Raw genomic sequence first — 19,888 nt, 5'->3', positions numbered from 1 at the left:
TGCATCTCAGTAAGAGGACCATGAATGATATGCAGAGGGTTACATAGAACATGACAGCTTTGCCATGAACAGTTAGTGCCTATAAGGTTACACAGGTGGCTACCCAGCTGGGTCTTTGCTAGGTTTTCAGACTGACTGATTCACAGCGCGTCAGCCAGCGAGGCTGGCCTCATGATTACAGAGACAGTACAAGGTCAAGATTTTGATCATCTCAAAAGCTGGTGTGAATTCATCAACCAGGCATCTATCTTGTCACTGAGTCCTTGAAAGAGAGAAAAATAAAACAACCTCTTCAGCATTCTCAAATATGACACTCTCTCCACAGCAACTAAGTACTTAAAATATATATATATAAATAAAAAAAAAATCATAGCTAGGTTTCTTGTTATTTTTTTTCTATCATTTCCAAGAATGCCGTTTTTTTTTTTCTTTTTCAGCATGTAAACACATAATGTGTTAGTTAATTCCTGGAAGAGAAATTAACATCAAACAAGTGCATCATCTCTCCCTGCCCTGACTCTGGGCCTCTTCCTCCCACAGTGACAATTTTATCACAAACACTCTTTTTTATTTTTTTTCCTCAGGAACATGTTGTGTGCACAGTGTTGTTTTTGCTGTGACCTCTTTTTATTGGAAATTATTTCACATTTCACTGAGAAACAGGTAATTATCACTGTGAGGAAAATGCAACTGTTTTTAAAACAGGTATATCCAAGGATCAAACTTTTCTTTAAACATTTTGTAAGGCTCCTAAATATTGCTATTTAAAGGGATTGTAGTGTATCTCTGCTTTGTGAGCAAGGGGCTCAAGGAAGCAGGGATTGGGAAGAGAGGTGGCATTCTGGTCCAGTTCAGGGATTTTTGAGGTCCTTTTAAGGATCTGCCTGTTCCTATTTGTGTCATAGAGCCCTTCTCAAAGGATTTTCACCTTTATTTCCAGTACAGTAGTGAACCATGCCCATCCTGTGGTGGCTGATTTTAGTGGCCATCAAACTTGGTGGCTCTACTCTTAGACAGAAATGTTCTTCAGATATGTGACTCTTGTATTTCTAATATGCCAGTTTCATTTGAATTTCATCTGTTATCTCCTGCCTGTGTACAGCTTTGTGCCGCTGTTGCCAAATTTATACACAGATTATATCTCAGTTTCCAGCTGTTTTTACTCATTTTGTCCTTTACATTTTGGGGTTTTACCACAACGGATATATTGATCAGCTCCTGCGTGATTTTAACTCTGTTTGCTTACAGGTTTTAAATGTGATTTCTCTTTTTAAAAAATAAAATGTTGAGATGAGCAGTGTTGATGCTCGCTGTATTTGTAAAGGCCTTTATTCATGATGCACCATCAAAAGTTCCATTTGCAGCTTGTTGACCATTGATGCATATCTTTGCCCCTCTATATCAACCTAATTCTTTTCAGCTGACTTTTAAATAAAACCTAATGGTGCCGACAAACAAAAAAAACAAAACAAAACAACTAAACAGTTAAAGAGCCCGGGGAACACAACAGCACACTTAGAAGAACCGGCAGTTGCACAGATAAAAACTGGAACAACATCAGACTTCATGTTTCTTTAGAGATTTTGAGAAGTTGTTGAACTGACCTTCAGGCAGCTGTTAAAAGTGCCAATACACAGCTCTATCCTGTTATTTTGCCAGCTTATACTGCTGAGCATAAGGTTATTTTTACCTCTCTCAAGTCTCTTCTAAATTATTTCCAATTATTCCTATCAAATTTATTTTCTTTATGTGAACAGTATTTAAAGATTTTCATTGATGTGTCTGGTTCTATTACTAACCCTACTATTACGCCTGACTCTCAACCAATTTTAGATCAGTTTGAACTAGTGTCCCTTTCCCTAATGGAAAAGTGATGTGAAACACCTGTGACCTTCTGCCCTGGTGACAGAATCCCTCCCAGAATGCTTAAGGAACTCTTCAGTACTGTAGGCACCTCTACTGCAAAGCTATTTAACTCCTCTTTCTTGAGGCGTGTCCCAGCTGCTTTTAAACATGCAGATTAGCTTCTTCTTAAAAGAGTGCAATTTCAACTAAAATGTTGTGTCAAACTTTAGGCCAATATCAAAGGAAACCTTATTTGGTGGTTGACTTCCCAGAACAGGAAAAGCTAGAGCTTCGTAGACTTACAAAGAAATTGTAATTGGTTGGTTTTAATTAGTGTCACACTTGAGGTTTAGCACCAAGAAACAATAGTTTCAATTTGCCTGGAATCGCACAAATTTTGTGTTTCCGATGCCAATTGGCAAACTGGAAATGGAAGCTAATTTTCACCACATTCTTGAAAGAATCAAAACCACTTTAATCTTGATCTTCCAGACCTACAAATAATTTCAAGCATAGCCGCCTTTGTAGTTTATTTTAGTTAATTTAGTATCTTGATAAAACCTACAAACTGAAGCGTCCCTCTGTTCACAAAAGTGAATCATCAGTACAGTTCTTCTCGTCTAGTTGAGTTGAACTGATGTGCTGTAAACAACGGCGAGGATATAAATACTATAGGCATACTTTCCTAGTATGGAAGACATGAGGGCGAAAAAGAGCGGGGATCCAAGCAAAAAAAGGGTCCCAATATTCTTACGCACCTCGCTCTTCCAGCTAGTCCAACTTCACGAGTTGCTTTCCACAATGGCGGTCATACAAACAAAACAAGTCGTTAAGGTACCAAACAGGAAATACGCATAGTGTAGAGCGGATGTAGATTTGACCAATCGGATGCCTCCTGTCTGCACCACTGTCTGCGTTGACTTACAGTTTTGGAGAGGTGCAACAGAGTGTCTGCGGAAGGGGTGGGGGCACATTTGCATTCACTGCGACACACACGACCTGGTTTCTGAGTATAAATCAGCCTTAAAAAGATACCATTGTTTTATAATAATATACTTGCTTGTATATTTTAGGGATGTTTCTAAGATTGTAAACAATCTTTACCTATCAGACCGATTACATAGACATGTGAGCAAACTAGGCAGAACTCTGAATACAGGTGACCTGCTGCTTTTCAATGTTTTTAGGACAAAATCTAAACATTATAATAAGTACACTATTGTTTTAAATAAAAACACGTGTTCTCTATCTAATTATAAAGTCTATTCGTGATCTGAAACATGTCAACGTGACAAAAAAGCGGCGGAGGTGTGGGGTTATTATCACAAAACCCCAGATTAATCCAAAGAAGATTGCAATCAAGCAATATACGATCTTTAACATTGATGAAAAAATAAGTAAAATAAAAAGGAAAATGCCATGCAATCAGCCCTACAATACATGGAATCTTAAAAAAATAATAATTTAAACTTCTCCTAATTTCTTTGATCTCTTCTCTGTTTGAACTGTATTTTATTTCTTTGTGTATTAGTTAGTATGACAAGTTGTGTTTAAGTGTGCATTTCAAAACCAAACCTGTTCTTCTGACAGTTATAAGTATGAAAATTAAATACAACCCCTGCCAATGGTAGGGCTAGCTTTGTATCAAGTGCTGGGCAACAACCACCTTAGGACAGTCAAACCTGATCTGGAGATATGAAAATAATTATCCATCACCTGAGAGGCTGTCTTTAGCAGCACTGTTGTCATTTACATACAGTAATTAGATTGGGCAGCTGTTGGAGCTAACATCACAAACCTGGCATCCAAGTGTGCCTTTGGAATCAGGTAGGAAAAATATTACCAAGCATTCATGCTGCTAGCAGTTCTTTAATTTGACTGCTTGTTCAGAATTAACAGCTGAAAGTGTCCTTTGTTATTTTGGCAAGGCTTATTTTCCCATTTTTATTTATTTATTTTCTTTTTTTTGCAGTATGTGATGGTGTTAAGGTACCAATAAACAGTCACCGAGATTATATTCAGGTATGGCAGCTTCAAGCACCACACAGCAGTCTGTATTTTTAATTGAAAATAAAACTCCTTCTACCTTTTCTTACTTTCCTCACCTGTTCTATATACAAGATTTTAGGAGCCCACAAACTAATTAAAATTGGTGACCAGACACACTCCCAGATACATGTAATTTGCCCAGTATTTTCGCCTGTGATTCAGCCACATTTATATAAAGGCCAGAGATAAAAAGCTCCATCACTTCTCTGTGTGTTAGCTGCCCGAGTTCAAACTTTCCCAGTCCAAAATGGCAAGGGATCTCACTATCCTTTCAAAGCCAAGGTCAGACATCTCGCCTTTATTACAGAGGTAAACCTGGCCTTCATAAATACTTCATATAAGGCTTTCTGCAGAAGAAAAGCGAGCAGAAGGAAATAAAAGAAAAGTTGGTGAAGATAGAAGTAGACTCAGCGGTATATGAAATCAAGACAGTAAAACGAACAAAAAAAAAAAAAGACTCTTGCTGACTTGGAAAACCTGTTGGCCGGTTCTAAACAGGTACATATATAATCAAACTGAAAGCTTTTGAGGTATTTATTTATATAAAATATTACACAGCTGTGTCAACACAATTATACTTTAATTTTTTATATTTTTTTACCAACTTGTGTGTATGCTGTTTGCAGGTTTGAGCAGGTGTGTTATGTAATTGACCAGCATTATACAACTCATAAAAGTGAAATGGACAAATAATAAAACAGGATATAGTTTGTGGATGTAAAATAAAAAAATTTTGGACGGTTTACGGAGTATTAAAATAATTACATGGAACCATAAGTGTAGGTATGCATTACCTGCATTAAATATTACATTACATGCAGTGTTAAAAAAAAAAAAAAAACACACAATTTTTGCAGGTGTCTACATACTTGCTGGCTCCGAAGATGGTATGAATAAAATGTCACCAAAGCAGAAGTCAAAAGAATCTAACCTTATCCAGATTTTAACTGATCTAGAGGGAAATGCGTTCAACTAGATTTGTATATAAAGTATACATTACTCTGACTCGCATGAAGAGATTCATTTTTAAAGCTTTCATATGGAATGAGAGCTTGATGATCGCAGGGAAGGTTATCTTCACAAGGGAAATCAGACTAATCACCGCTGCCACCACAAACTCCCAAACTCCCTACATCAACATTCTACTTTGTGATTTTGTAATGTGTCGTGATGTGTTGACAGATACTGTTCATTTGAGAGTGATCTTGGGAAATGCTCTTTGCCCCAGGGGGGAATCTACTGCAAGATTCAGTGGGCAGAAAATGGTAGTTTTAAAAACAGTTTTTATCATTTGGCTCATGTCAAACTGACTGTACTGCAGTTCTTTTCTACTCCGAGACAGGGCCTGCAAAGTTACGGTTGACAATGCTAATATCTTCTCAAAGCTATGCTTAGATCAATCTAATGAGATATGAATACATCTAAATAAATAATCCTGTGCCTTGGTGATGACTGCAAGAAATACGAGCGTTGATTGTGCATTTGAAATTGAAATAGAATCCTTTATCATCTTTTTTTGAAGGGTGTTCTGAGTAAAATATTCTGCATGCATAAACAGGTTAATATAAATAAGGTCACTGGATCGCAGCAGAAGTTTAACAGTAAAAAAAACAACTGAGTAAACAAACCAAGAATTGTTTATGATCAAAAAATAGACTCATGCTTTTTTCATTATGTAAAATACAATCAGTTCTATCAATGTCTATCCCTGCCTTCTTAAAAATATCATTATAAAAATAAATGTTAAAACCAATCAAAAAGATTAGGTGATAAGTTAATTTGTTATACTCTGTAGTGGCAATTTAACAAAGCCCCACCCTCAAATCAATACATATTAAAAATGTTGAAAATAAAGCTTGTATGTTTTAAGACAACCCATAACAACCTCTTAACCACATTCAGACATTAAAATAAATCATTATGCAGATTTAATTTGGTATGATTTTCTGTTTTTTTTTTTCTTTGTACAAATATGATTGGAATCAAAACCTTTCAGACAACCGAAAATATTTAGTTCGGCAGCTTATATGTTGTCAAACCAGGTAAGTGTAAATTTATTAATAAAACTTTTTACATCTTTTTCAAGTAGCTCAAACAATGCTTTAACAAACAGGTAACAAACAGGTCAGAGTAATTTTCTAATTTCAGATTAACCACAAAAGCCAAGAGACACAAGCATTTTGTCTGCTGGTGTTCAATATAACTCTAATACCACCAAGTAGAATATAAGTATTGGAATATGTTTAAAGACAAAACTCAGACATACTGTAATGGGCCTCTAGTATAAAAGCTTGATTTTAAAACAGCATTACCAAACTAATAGTTTTGGGCAGTTAACTTTAGTTTCTAGTTCCTAGAAAGTCCCTATGAAGTCAGCAATTTATCATAATACAAGGAAAAAAATGGAAAGGAAAGAAAGAGATAACCTCACTTCTTACTGCAGTAACTTGTAACCTTTTTTCCTGACAGCTCATTGAAGGATTTCTTAAAAATGCTGGAGAGATAAGATTGAAAACCTCAGTGGTTTTAAAACCATAGCTTTTTTAAGCCATCATATAACGTCAAACTATTAAACTGCCCATCTGTACTTGAAAAAACCCAGAACAAGTCAAAATCCTGCCATCTACAGAAATGCTCAGTTGATCCAGCAGTTTTATTCTTATAGGGAAGCTTAAAACATACTTCATTCTTACTGAAACATAAAGATTAAATATGCACAACTTGTTCAACGCAAAATAAAATAAAATAAAATAAAATAAAAACATTAGTGACCATAGTCCAGCAGCATTTCTTCAGTTTTTTTTTTTTATATTTCTCTGGTTTCTAGATTAAGGTTTTGTTACATAATATTTTATGTGAATGTTTTATGCAATGTACAATCATCATAAACTGAGACAGTATTATACAAACAGTACAAGGTTTGATGGTTTCCTGCTAAATTCAATGATCCAACAATGATATCACTCCAAAAAGAACAGGGAACAAGTTACAAGTGTTATTGCTCACATTAATAAACTCTGATCTAAAAAGAGAGAGATAAGAATGAGGAAAATGTGAAGGTTATGAAAGCTTTCATGTCTGGCGAGGAAGTAGATTCAGCCTTCAATGTATGTATCTCAATTCAGTTTTATTTATTCATTGGTAGATAACACAAAATAGAAAGAACCTGTGGGGGAGTAAAAGACAGGAGCGCTTGTGTTGTATCCAGTTGTACCCAGGCTGCAAGTACCCAGTTGAACCCTAAAGACTGTACCTGATTAAGACCCCTAGACCCAGAGTTACCCATAGACAATGCAAGTACCGCCCTAAGACTGATGGGCTTAAATAGAACATGAATTTTGGGACAAATAAAGATTATTATTATTTTTTACCATTAAAGAGAGACTTGAATATTTGTTGTATGTTGAAAAAGGTTGAATGACACAATAGGAGATGAATTAACAAAATGAACGGCCTTTTTCCTTTTATAGAAGCTTTACAGAACTTCATCAGCAGTATTAAGGCAAGGCCGGAACACCTGTATAAACCAGTTTAAAATAAAAGTAACATACAGTAAGATGGGTTCGGAACTTGAATAGAGCCATCTGGGAACATTACGGATTTAACAAAAAAAAAAAGACGTGTTCCACAAAATGAGACAAAATGCATGTGTGGCTTAACCTTAGCCAGACAAAAAGCAGAGGATGGAGACAGTGATTTCATGATTGCTGCAATTTTCTATTCCTCACAACGGAGCAGAGTGAGTGACTGGTGTCTATTCGCCCACAGCCCAAAGGTCGCAGTGGGAAAATATCAAGAACATAACAAGATAAGAAATATGTTGAAAAATACTATTATAGAGAGACATTTATCCAGCTAAATACAACACTGAACATTTATCATACAAATTTAGTTTATTTTATAGTTAAAATAAAGACCAAGATCAAATAAACTTAGTGTATATCATTCACAAAGTAATTTCTGAATGATATACAATTCTGAATGATATACAATTCTGAATGATATACAATTCTGAATGATATACAATTCAATACAATAAAATTGTATTGAATTTTCAAATAATTATCATTTAGCTAATTTGTACTTCCTTATAGCCATTTTTTGGAACTATGTGAACCAGAAACTAAACTAACCTGTCTTTTAACTTAACAAAGGACCGCATGGAAGTTAAGTAACAGATGGTAAAGTACATTTAGCCAATAGCACATACATACTCCTGGAATGATTAAGAAAGTCAGTTTATGTTCTTTTTTTTTCTAAAATAAGGTATTAGAAAATTGAGACTTTGTAATTCTCGAATAATTGTTTGATGGAGTTATTCATGTGTATTACAGTTTTTTTACTTAGTTAAATATGAAATGATCCTAATAGCAAAAAGACATTGCAAAAAAACCCTTTTTGTATTTTCAACAAATAGAATAAGTATCTTTATTTAGTTAGGAACTACCCAGTGTACTAAGTATTTTTGGACTGAATGTGATTAAACCAAGTCAGTCTGTAAATAGCACATAAATTTAGCACTAACTCAATAATTTATAAAGTAGCCATTCTCCCTCACAATCTAAGTGGCTAATGCTAAACAATGAGGAGCATTCTCATGCGGCTCAAAAAAAGACTCTTTCAGAATGAGTTATTTCTTTCGGCTAGTCTCGTCTATTAGTTCACTCTGTCAACAACAGAGGGCAGTTCAAGTTTAAAAGGGTGTGAATTTAAAAAGTGTTTCATTTTATACTGAGTTTCCTTTTGCAAATGATAGCACTTCAACAGAGACAGAGCTACATGTCAAAGTGAAATACTGCAACATTTTGATATCCCAAGATGCATCATCGAGCTTGTTAGAACCCAAACAATTAGCATGGATCTACGTAATTCCTCCATCACTGATGGAGCAGAACATATTAGCTAATTACAATATATCTGCATTATCAATTTTCGTCATGCATTTTCTAAACCTGCTCCTCAGGGAAAACAGAGTTACATGTTTTAGGCATTCTTTGCTTCAAAATAACTGAATGACATCAATGGAAATTAAAAGGCTCAGATGCAAGAAGGCAACCATTTAGTCACATAGATCAAATATGTTCAAATATGTAAAAAATAGGGCAGACAGTCCCCAACAGATTAAAATACAAAAACTTTTTATTTTTATGATTTAAATACGTCATTTATTTTAAAGACACCAGTTGAATATAACTTATATATATTCTGCACTTATGCATGATAAGGAATGATTTTGCTTTATTGCCATTTCTACTATTGTGTATAAAAATAAATGACTTGGGTTTAGTTTAGTTTTTTATTAATTAACCTTCTTTTATGGCCTTCAGGCTATTTTCTGACACGTATCCCATCCACTTTCATTTTGGTAGTCTCCCTTTATGCATTTCATATAAGGTTTTACTGCTTGGCTTGCCTCATCCTGTGATTGTCTCAATTGTTTTGTTGTTTATTTGACTAAAATTCATCAGCTTCGGGATGCATGTTTGATGATGGGCTCCCTTCTTCATTTGCCATTCCTTCATTCATGCCTCCATTTACCTTGCCAAATTTGTTAACGCTGTTGAACAGGTCATTTTCTTCTCTCTCCAGTTGTCAACATATTTTCAAATGATCTAAATCAGGCTTCACTCCGGAAAAATGCGAACAAAAAAGAATATAACTGGTAAAATTGTGAAACAAATCAAACAAAAAGTAATCTTCTTCCACAACAGTAACAAATTTCTATTCATTGTATACTATAGAGAGGTAGAACAGATTTGGACTTTGTTGTATGTCTCTTCTTTTTTATTAACAGATCAGAAAAATCTCTATGGAACCCTCCGATCTGGTAAGGCCAGTCTTTAAAGGGTTAAGGGACTCAACAGTGAATCAGATATTACAACATAACACATGCAGCTGGATGCTGATGGCTTGAGAGAGGGCTTGAATGAATTAAACATTCAGACGCAGCAGGGAAACGAGACAACTGTGTAGTGACATGGTGAGAGAAAAATAGTGTTCTCGATTTAAATACTGTTGCTACTCTTAAGAGAAAGAAGGACCAAAGGGAAGTGCAACATAAGAAGACAACAATGATGGGGATTAAATAATACACAAGTGTGCAAAGTTTAAATATGAACACTTTGAGTTCAAACCCTTACAATGCCGAGGCTAAATGAATGCCAATTAGAGAAATAAATCCTTCACATCATCAACAGAAATGCATAGCAGAAACACTATGAATTCACTAAAAAAAGAAAGTTCAATATTTATCAGGAAAGTTATTTAACTGCTTCAGACATACAGCCTCAAATTATATCAGATCCTAAATTTCAAAACAAGAAAGCCACACATGCTGGTTAAAGAAACATCTGGAAGTGGTTACCATAGCTACTAATATTAACTGTTAGGTAGTTGGAGAGGTGGTATTGTTACATTCAGTTTACCATAAAGAAAAAAAAAGATATAATAATGTCTAGTGCTTTAAATAAACCTAGACCACCTCTAGAGCTTTAGATAAATGATCCCTGCTTCACAGCCCTCACATTGTAATTATATGCAATACTTCTTGTTGAATTAACAAACAGAAAACCTAGACTTTCCATACAAGCAATGGTTTTAAATGTAATAATTTCTAAACCCCAAATACAAGGAATGCCGATGGTTATTATGTTGACAATTAAAAGTGCTAAAATTTTATTGGTAATTAAGGAATAACAAAAGAAATCATATAAACTAACGAAGGTTCTTACTCTAAAACACAAGCTTTCATTGAAATACTTGAGCGATAAATCTTATACTACCTCATTTTTAGGACCACTGTATGTCTTTGCTCTTGTGTGTATAAATATAGCCACAGTCGGGCTCGACAATCATGAGATCAGCGCTCGGTGGGAAACATACCATATGTTGTTGGATATCTTGTTCTTTTTGTTACAGCCATTTGTCTATTTCTGTTAAGTCGGTATTTTCAGTAAAAAGGCTATAAACCTATCAAAAATATTTAAATTTGAAAATCAGATATTTTCAAATTTAAATACATTGATCCAGAATTATCTTTAGAGTCCTTAGTTTAGTAAAGATAACTGCATCCTCATAAAGAAAAAATAACCATAAGGCATTTATTTAATTTATGACTTGTATAGTTAAAATAGTAATGAATTACCATTGATATTGGTCTAGAATATATACTATTTGAATATTTTTGTTATCTCTAATCATGTAACCTTAGGATGAAGTTATTTATGAGTTTGTATATCTTAACAGACTTTCTATAAAACCCATGCAGGTTTAAAGGGAAACTTTAACTCATGTTTGTAATAAAATATAGCAGATATTGAAATGTAAACGACATGATCGTTTATATATTTAGCTGAAATTTTAAATGAAATCCATATTGAAATAAATGGGCATTTTTGAGTCAACCCTAAAAAAAAAACTAAAAAAAAAAAACTGTCAGTGTGAATTTATAAAATATATAGCTTTATTTTCTATAAGGCAAGAAGACAGGTTGAGGAACTGAGCAGTAGTCACGACTCACCTCGAACTTTGCCTTTTGAAGCCATCACTGCATTCCCCAAGTAGAAGACGAGGGGTTGGATGAACAGCAAAAGAAGCAGAAGTCAGAAAAAGAGAAGAAAAAGAAGACAGAGCAACAGATTAGATAAGTTTAGGGAGAGTAGAGCGTGGGTATCTGTGACACATATTTAGAGACAGCTTTGTGTTTATCTTGAAGGCTAGTTAAAAGTGCTAAAATCATTGGATTGCTCAACCCTTAAAAAGAATGTCCTGAATTAGCTCAGCTGCAAATTGAAACTCTATAGTGTGGCACCTTTTAATTAGTAGTGTCACATCATGTGGCACAGGAAAGGAACCATGTTGCCTTCTGATATGTTGCAAAGCCCGGAAAGATACATGCAAATAGAAGCTTTCATGAAGCTGTTCTATTTTATCTTTCATAGTTGGAGCTTTTATTTGTTTCTTGTTTAATCTACAGATTAGAAATATTTATATTATTAAATGAAATCTGCTTTTTTAATTTATGTATACCACTTCTTCAAACTTTTTCTCAAACTTTATTTTTTGGGGGATTTGGGTATGGAGAGCCAGACCAAGTGGCATGCTTCTTGCGGACAAGCGCATAAATTATAATTTTCAAGTCAATACATTTTTCTATAGATAAGAGTGGATCTCCGCTTCTCTCTGTTATGAGGCCTTCATGATTAATGCTCTCCTAATCTGGATGTTTAACTTAACTTTAAGTTTGACAGCAACATCTTGGTTTGTTTTTAGTATTTTGCCACAGATTTTCCCATTTTAGATTAGACACTGAACAATATCTCAACAAATGCTTACTATTTCAATGTTCTTTTATTACTTTTCCCTATTTGGTGTGGATCTTGATCTTTAAAACGCTTGTTTTTTATGGTGTTCTCCAACTAATTTTTTTAGATCTTAACAAACAGCTGTAACCTAAGTAAAGTTGTTTGCAATTTAGGTGGTTCAAAACCACATGATTTCTAGAGAAGACTGATGGCACTGAATCTTATTTGAGGCATTGGGACTCGATACAAATACACACCTCAGTTGACAGGTAAAGTGAGGCACCACAGTATTAACATGCAATTGAGATAACCCCAATCAGCATAAAAACAAAGACTATCCAATGAGCAGCTTAAGTGAATAAAAATCATATGAGCCAAGAAGGTTGTGTATTAAAACAAAAGGAACAACAGCATTTAAATCTGAGAAACCGTGCCAGTGAAACCATAGAAGGGAAGCCAAACCAAAGTCATAGATTGTCCACAGGTGTGCATATGTGTGGGTCTAAATTTGCGAGCAAATCTCTGGTGAATAACCCTAATGCTTCACACACACTGCTTTGCCAAACTGATGGATCCACTGGAATGCTTCCACTGAGCCTGAAAACCTACACAGCTGTAAGAGACAGCAGCTGAAAGAATAAATAGATGCCATGGCTGCAGGTTACATAAATGACTGTTTTGTTTTTTTCTTTCACTTATTTAGTCTATTGAATTATAGAAATAAAAAAATCTCCAGGTAAACAACTTATACCAGTAAAAGATATCAAGTTAGCTCTCAGAAATTACACTGAAAGCAAGTATTGAGACGTCTTTCAGCTGCTGAAAGCTGACCATGCTGACCCTCACGACTGTTGGTAATTCTTTGTTCATCAGTGAGTACCGTTATAACCTGATAGCAAGTTTCTAGTGGCAAATGAAGACGATTATATTCTGTCAGTAGCATTTCATATCTTGAAAAAGGAGAGTTACATTTTTATTCTTGCAATTTGAAGTGAATATTAAAAATAATTTGCATGAATCTTTGTTTAAAGCGTGTCTGGTAATGCATAATGGGGGCAGACGACTGTGAAATGATGTAAAAACAATCAGATTTATCTGACAAAAAGGTGTATCGGTTTTCTTTTGCATACAGAGGAAAATTACACTGCCAGAGATTTCCACCAATTCTTTTTTTTTTCCCATAACTTGCTGTTGTGTCAGTGGCTCAGAAGGAGAGGACCCAACAGAGAAAAAGGGCAGTGGATGTCACATTCCTGCCAGTAATGCTTTCTACACAAGACCAATGGCTTTGTGAAACATTCCCTCAGCCTGTCTGACCTCGGTCTATAGCTGCCTTTCATCGTAGTTGTCAAGGTCTGAGCTCCCTGGCACAACAGTGTCTCTATGATCTCTAAACTAGTGAGACAAAAGATAGAACAAACATATAGATTTTTTACAACTGTTTTCTCATGGCAACAGCTGAATATATAAACCACTAAAGGGATGGAGACAGAAGACAAGAAGCAATGAAAAAAAGAGAAAAAAATACTAGCCATCTTATCCGACTTATCTCTGCACATGTGGCCCATCTCAGAGCATTACAGTTTCTAGGCAACCAACAAAACAGGTCGGTCATTTAAGCTGAAATCACATAAAACACTTTTATCCCACTCGGTTCTTCCTGCATTTTAAATTACAATACGCAGAGTACTCCTAATTGATCACACAGTGTCCAGTATTCCTGTAGTAATCACTATTTATTTGGAACAGTTCTAAAATGTCAAAAGTGAGGTCTGCTTCTAAATTGCTCTTAAGTATTTGTAGAAGTCTGCAAAGTAAGCATAGGGCCTATACTGTAGCCTCAACCTATATTTGAGACTTTTCTGTTGTACAAAAAATATTGCAGCTCTTCAGTTACCTAGTTTTGTTTACAGTTAATTGGTAAAAACTACTTTCCAGGTTAATGCTCACACTTTGTTTTAAACACCATAAAGTAATCACACCGTTTTTAAAGCATTTGTGTAGAAAATAAGAAACAAACAAGTGACAAACAAGATAAAGTGTTTATAAGAATGTTAAAAAAGACACAATTAACTGTTAGCAAACAATGATGCTGAAGTTGGCATCTCTTCTAATCTTCTCAGAGGTGACAAATTAATATTAATAAGTAATATTTCACCAATTTGTAAGGACTTACTTGAGTCAGGTCAGATGGATGATTCTACAGAGCAGACATTCTTAAATCAAAGTTTTACATTTACAAAATATTTTATTTACTACTACTTCATTACCTACATATTGATTTTTTTTTTCATTACTTTCAGGGCATTTGGACAACCATAGATTGACAAAAATGATCCAATCCATAAAATCTGATTTATTCAAAGCTGGACTTGTTTAAGAAATGTACATTCATTGTGATTTCTTTAAAGTATGATTTGAAATTCATATTGTTCGTGAAAACAAGGGCTCAATTTCATGATATGAGATTATAGTACATATTTCCATCTTGCTTACATCTCATACTGATTAGGTAAAATGGTATAGCATTATCTTTGCTTTGAGCAAAGTAAGCAAAGGTGGTTCATACAACCGTCACATGTTACGATCTTATCTGTTTTGCCAAGAGTTGGTAAAAACAAGTGTAGCTAATATTTGATAAAGCTGTGATGCAAATGAGGTGCTATTAAATATCAGTTTTTACTGTTTTTGATTATCAGCTAGTACAGAATTTCCAAATATGAATTTCCAAAGTGTTGTATGCACAAACGAGCTCCAAATAAACTTATTCTAAGGTTAATAATGTGCAACTTAACCTTGCAATAAAAAAAAAAAACCTTTTTAAAAACTTTCTTTGTTTTAGCTAGATAAATATTTGCAATCACATGGATGTGCTTAACCACTTCTTGCAGAATTGCCTAAATCTTTCTCAGAGCTATTGATCCAAGCTATGTGTAAACAGCAGAATTTTACCTGCAAGGATGAAAAGCTAGTTGTGAAACAGAGAAGCATCGAGTGGCAAGCAGGTTCTTCCCTCTCTCTACCCATCAGCAGGAAGCCGTCATAAATAAACTGTGTGATAGTTCATACAGAAGCCACCTACTGTGGCCCCCACGCACGCACACACACACGCAGGCACACAAAAACAGCAGTGATCACAGCACTCCCTTAAGGTAGGAGTCTCCTGGGAGGACGTTTGTTCTATTGCAACATCCCTCCTGTTTTTGTCCTTCTTTACTCGTTTTGTTCTCCCCCCCCTCTCTTCAAGTCGCGCTCGCTCAGGAGTTTGTCTCTCCTCCCTTTTCATATTTGCTCTACCACCTTATTAACTGTTTCCTTATCTAAATCTCACTCTCCCACCACTCTCTTTCAATGCCCTCAGGCTACTTTCTTTTGCAGAGGCAGATATATTTAGAGTCTGACAGCCAGAGAAAAGCCTATGGAGATCGATGTGAGCAGTGTGCCTCTCTGAGCTGTCACATGACATGATGGAGAGTTTAGCTAATCTTTAGACCAGCAGCAGCTGTTTTTCCTGTATGTCTGAAGATCTTTTGGCCCATGGATTTAGACCAGTATTCCGTCGGTGAGCAGATTGTTGTAAAACCTTAACCTACTCTTGGTCACCTTGAATTATCTGGACATCAATTCACACATTTTTGTTTTTAAAGGAAAAATTTTCCCTACGATCTAAAAAGGCTTGTGTTATCCACTCTTGATACTTTCTATGGGCAGACAATCATGAGTTTGAAAAAGGACAATAATCAAATAAAAAGCTGCTTGGAATCATTTAGTCAGAAAAAACAATACATTAATTTAAGATTAGATTTAACAGGAGATTCATTCTTATTTTGTCTAGTCAATCTTTTGCTAAGGGCTGCAATTAATCTCTGGATAATAAAGGAGGTGGTAAACAGTGTTAATAGATGGAATCAAGCTTACTTAACTCGGCTTATTGCCACCATATTGCCTGCATTATTGGATCTGTCTGACACACCCTTGTGTTCTCACATTATAGGGAGACACACACATCTGTTGTCTTGCTGTTTAATCTAGCGTATTTGATTTCACCTTCTTAACGTGATTACAAATAACCTGTCTGTAGCAGAATCATATGCTTGCATTAACTGAAGCAAGATGCAAACATGCAGAGAAAAGCACACAACCAGAAGTTAATGGTACTCAGAGAGCCATTTTGAATATTTTCTTTTCAAAAGCTAGGAAACCAAACAAGTACCATTATTCCTTTAGTCTAAAACATGGATAAAATGCTCTAAACATTCTGGCTCTGAGAGCCTCTCTTTATCTATGGCAAAGAGATGAGCAAGTACTGTATGGATTCATTATGAATAATTTAAACATTCCGTGATTTGAATAATGTGCAGTAGTCAGCATCAATCCTTTTAAATAGCATTCGTGTTCCAGAGTGTCTTCATACACTAGGGATTCTATGTGGTTGGCATATATTAGAGAGGTTAAAAATCAAATTATTGAGGACCTGTGCATGCTTTTTTTTTCCATCTCTTGGCACAATGCATATTGTTGATTAAATGACTAAGAAGGCATGGTCTGAAGGCAGTATACAAGATCATGAGCCAAGGCAGCTACAGCTAATTATGATGGTCAATGGCCTCCAGCTACACATGCAGGGAACACATTAGTGTTCTGAGCCTGATCGACTACCACTTCTTTACACTTTAAGGATGATTTATTGAAAAAGCAGCTCCTTTTGCAAATGTTGATGCTTTTGGTAAATCAGGCTTTCTTTAAATCAATTTCCTTCCAGGTTTGTTTTTTATGCAGTTTTTTTTTAGAAATACATCCTTAACAAGGATGAGAATAATGAATTCCAGTTCCATTGCAAAATGCCTTTTGTGCCACTTAATAAAAACCTTAATATTTCTGGCATGATTAACAATCTAATCAATTTAGAAAAATGAAAGCACAGATGTTTGGCCAACTCTGAAGTGGTCTTACACTTAATTCCTCCAGGTCTGATGCCCTGCAGCTTTTAGATGTGCCTCTGTTTCAACACACCCGACTACAAATAGGGCCATTTCATTCAGATGTATAGGGCAACAAACACATTTAAAAGTCGTAGGACAACAGCCATCTGGGATTTGTGATATAGTAGCAGCCATTCAAAATGGCCCTTAGCAGTTGAACGCCAACTGAATGGTCGTCCACTTTCCTGCGACTCTCAGCAAAATCCCTTCCAACTTCCAGCCACAGGCCTTCTCCTTGGCGTGAATCTTTTTTACTCAAACTCCACCCTTTCACTGAAATACAGGGTCTGACCAGGATATGAACCTTTTCTTTAAATCTTAATGTCCACAAATCATGAAAGAAAGAATATTTTAGTACAAAGATTGATGTTTAAGAAAGAATTGTAGGGGACCAGCCAAGGGCCCATCATGGAAAGTGGGGACACTTTGAATGGCTACTACTGAATAGGTTTTCAAACTGAAACAGAATTTCCTGAGAAATTACTAATTAGAAACTAATTGGATCAAATTAATCCTATTATTAATAAAAAAAAATGGAAGCAGCCTAGCGTGTGCTGTCCATTCCTAGGTGCACATCTGTTGATCAATTATCAATATCTGTTTGCTGTGACTAGAAGGGTGCTGACTCAAGCAGGCTAGACCAGTGCTAAATCACTGACTAACTTAACAAGCAGTGAAAAACTTGAAACCAAGATAAATCAATTCATTAGATTTTTTTTCCTGTCAGTCTTTGATCCTAAAACTGGAAGGTAATCTGCCAATTACCCACAAAAAACAAAACAACAACGACGAAAAAAACATGCACCTTGACAATCTGCAATTACTCTATTTAGTGGACGGCTCAGTGACAGTGGCCTGGCAGTTTTAATGTCAAGACATTTCCTTTTCCAGCTTTTGTGTCAGTTCGCTTTCTAGCTGTTCCTTCACAAAGGTCAATGTAACAAAGTTCCAAAAAGAAAGGTCAGTATGTGTACAACTACACACACACACAACAAAACAAAAAAACAAAGCAAGAAGAGCAAACAGTTTTGTAAAGCAGTACCTATTCTTGCTGTTCACAAGTACAAAACATGCACATATATATCATGTACACATGGAATTATTTTTTATTTTTCACAAATAAAGGCCTACAGTGCCTTATGTCATACCCTAACACTTCAATGCAACCACTTGCCACAATGCTGCATGCATAGCAGAGCAACCTCAACTGATCTTCTTGATCTTCCTGTAGTAGTTAGATATATCCTATTAATTAGCCAGATAATTGTTAGAAGAACAGGATGCTTGAAGCACTATTCTGAGACATTAAACATCAAAGATAAAGTTTTTCAGGCTGGGAAAATACATGTAATTATATATTTATTCCTCACTCATTTGTTATTATTCTTTTAGGTGTTGTTAAACACCCAAATCTTCAGGGGAAGCAACTTTTCTCAAAGATATATAAAAGGAATAACATTTTCAGTGACATAAATCACATGTATTTTATATCACAATTTATTTAAAAAACTTTAAAAAGAACAAAAAACTTAAAAGTAAAAACAGGAATACATGTCGGACCATTGACCTAAAACTTTATAAGCATTTACAATATGTTTATAATATCCAATCATCCATAGGGTTATTTGGGGAATAAAGTCTTTCTTAACATGTTTTTATTTATTTTGTATTTAACTGCTTATTTAACCATTTAAAAATATAAATGCTGTAAATATGCAGGCTTAAAAATGTTAAAATGCATCCGATGGGACTGGCAGAACTGCAGGCAAAGTAGAACTGAAACAATTACCGTGATTATTATAATCATTGATAATACTTGAAAAAAAAAAAAAAATAAATTAATGGAGCTAACAGACTTTAACACAACTGCTGAAGAGACAAGCGACATAGTAATTAGGAGTAATTAAGCCAAAACATATGAAAAAAATCTACATAATGTAAGATGAAAAGCCTTTTATTCATGCTTTATCCAAAACTCCTCAAATGCATTTCTAAACATTGAGTCTATATGAAATATTTTATTCATTTACAATACAGTTAGGCACAAAAATATGCAATAGCTGTTTACGGTTCAAACAGCATTAACTGGGGTCTGTTAATTTTATAAGAGTATCTATTTTTAGATTAATCAATTAACAAAAGAAAATATAGCTGGAATATTATTTTAATATATTAAAAACAAATCTATAGTTGCAACCCTGAACAAAAGGAAAGTCCAATTTAAATTTGACATGGCTTTTAATGATAAGAGTGTGTTGAATGTAGACTTATGCAGCAAAGAAATATGGGGAAAAATTCATATATCTATGGTCACTGTGGAATTGCTACTTGATTTTTTTTTTTTTTTTTGAGTTTGAAAATGTTTGAGTTTAAAAATTGTGAGAAGAAAGTAAAAACAAAATAAAAAATTACAAGTCCGTAATTTGAACTTTTGTCGCTCAACGCGCCACAACAACCAATCAGAGACACAGCACTGCTGATGCAGATCACTATGATCACTTCTCTGAAACTGTTTATTAAAGGGATAGTTCGGGATTTTTGACATGAATCTGTATGGCATCCCCATCACCAGTGTCATGCAATCACACTGACTTACCCCTGGCAGCATCCTGTGAGCAGAGTTCTCGTCCAGCTTTGGTCAAGCCGAAAGTAGTCCGGCAGGTTTGCTAGACCCAGCGAAATAAAACAATACTCATCCCAAAACATTAT

At 35.0% G+C, this 19,888-nt stretch overlaps 1 protein-coding gene across 3 annotated transcripts in view; it reads right to left on the bottom strand.

The window, feature by feature from the left end:
- Positions 1-19,888, bottom strand: part of cadm2 (cell adhesion molecule 2) — a 311,371-nt gene that overhangs the window by 92,654 nt on the left and 198,829 nt on the right. For 2 of the 3 annotated variants that reach the window (XM_015382128.1, XM_015382130.1), the window contains exon 2: positions 11,414-11,440. The exons of the other annotated variant lie outside the window; for it this stretch is intronic. In XM_015382128.1, coding sequence (XP_015237614.1) covers positions 11,414-11,440 — 27 coding nt within the window. The remainder of the gene's footprint in view (positions 1-11,413; positions 11,441-19,888) is intronic. 3 annotated transcript variants of the gene reach the window in all.

The sequence above is a fragment of the Cyprinodon variegatus genome, unplaced genomic scaffold (assembly GCF_000732505.1).
Source record: "Cyprinodon variegatus isolate N-32 unplaced genomic scaffold, C_variegatus-1.0 Scaffold249, whole genome shotgun sequence".
Taxonomy (NCBI): Eukaryota; Metazoa; Chordata; class Actinopteri; order Cyprinodontiformes; family Cyprinodontidae; genus Cyprinodon; species Cyprinodon variegatus.
The sequence above is the reverse complement of the archived record's forward strand: the minus strand, read 5'-3'. Positions and strand labels throughout refer to the sequence as shown.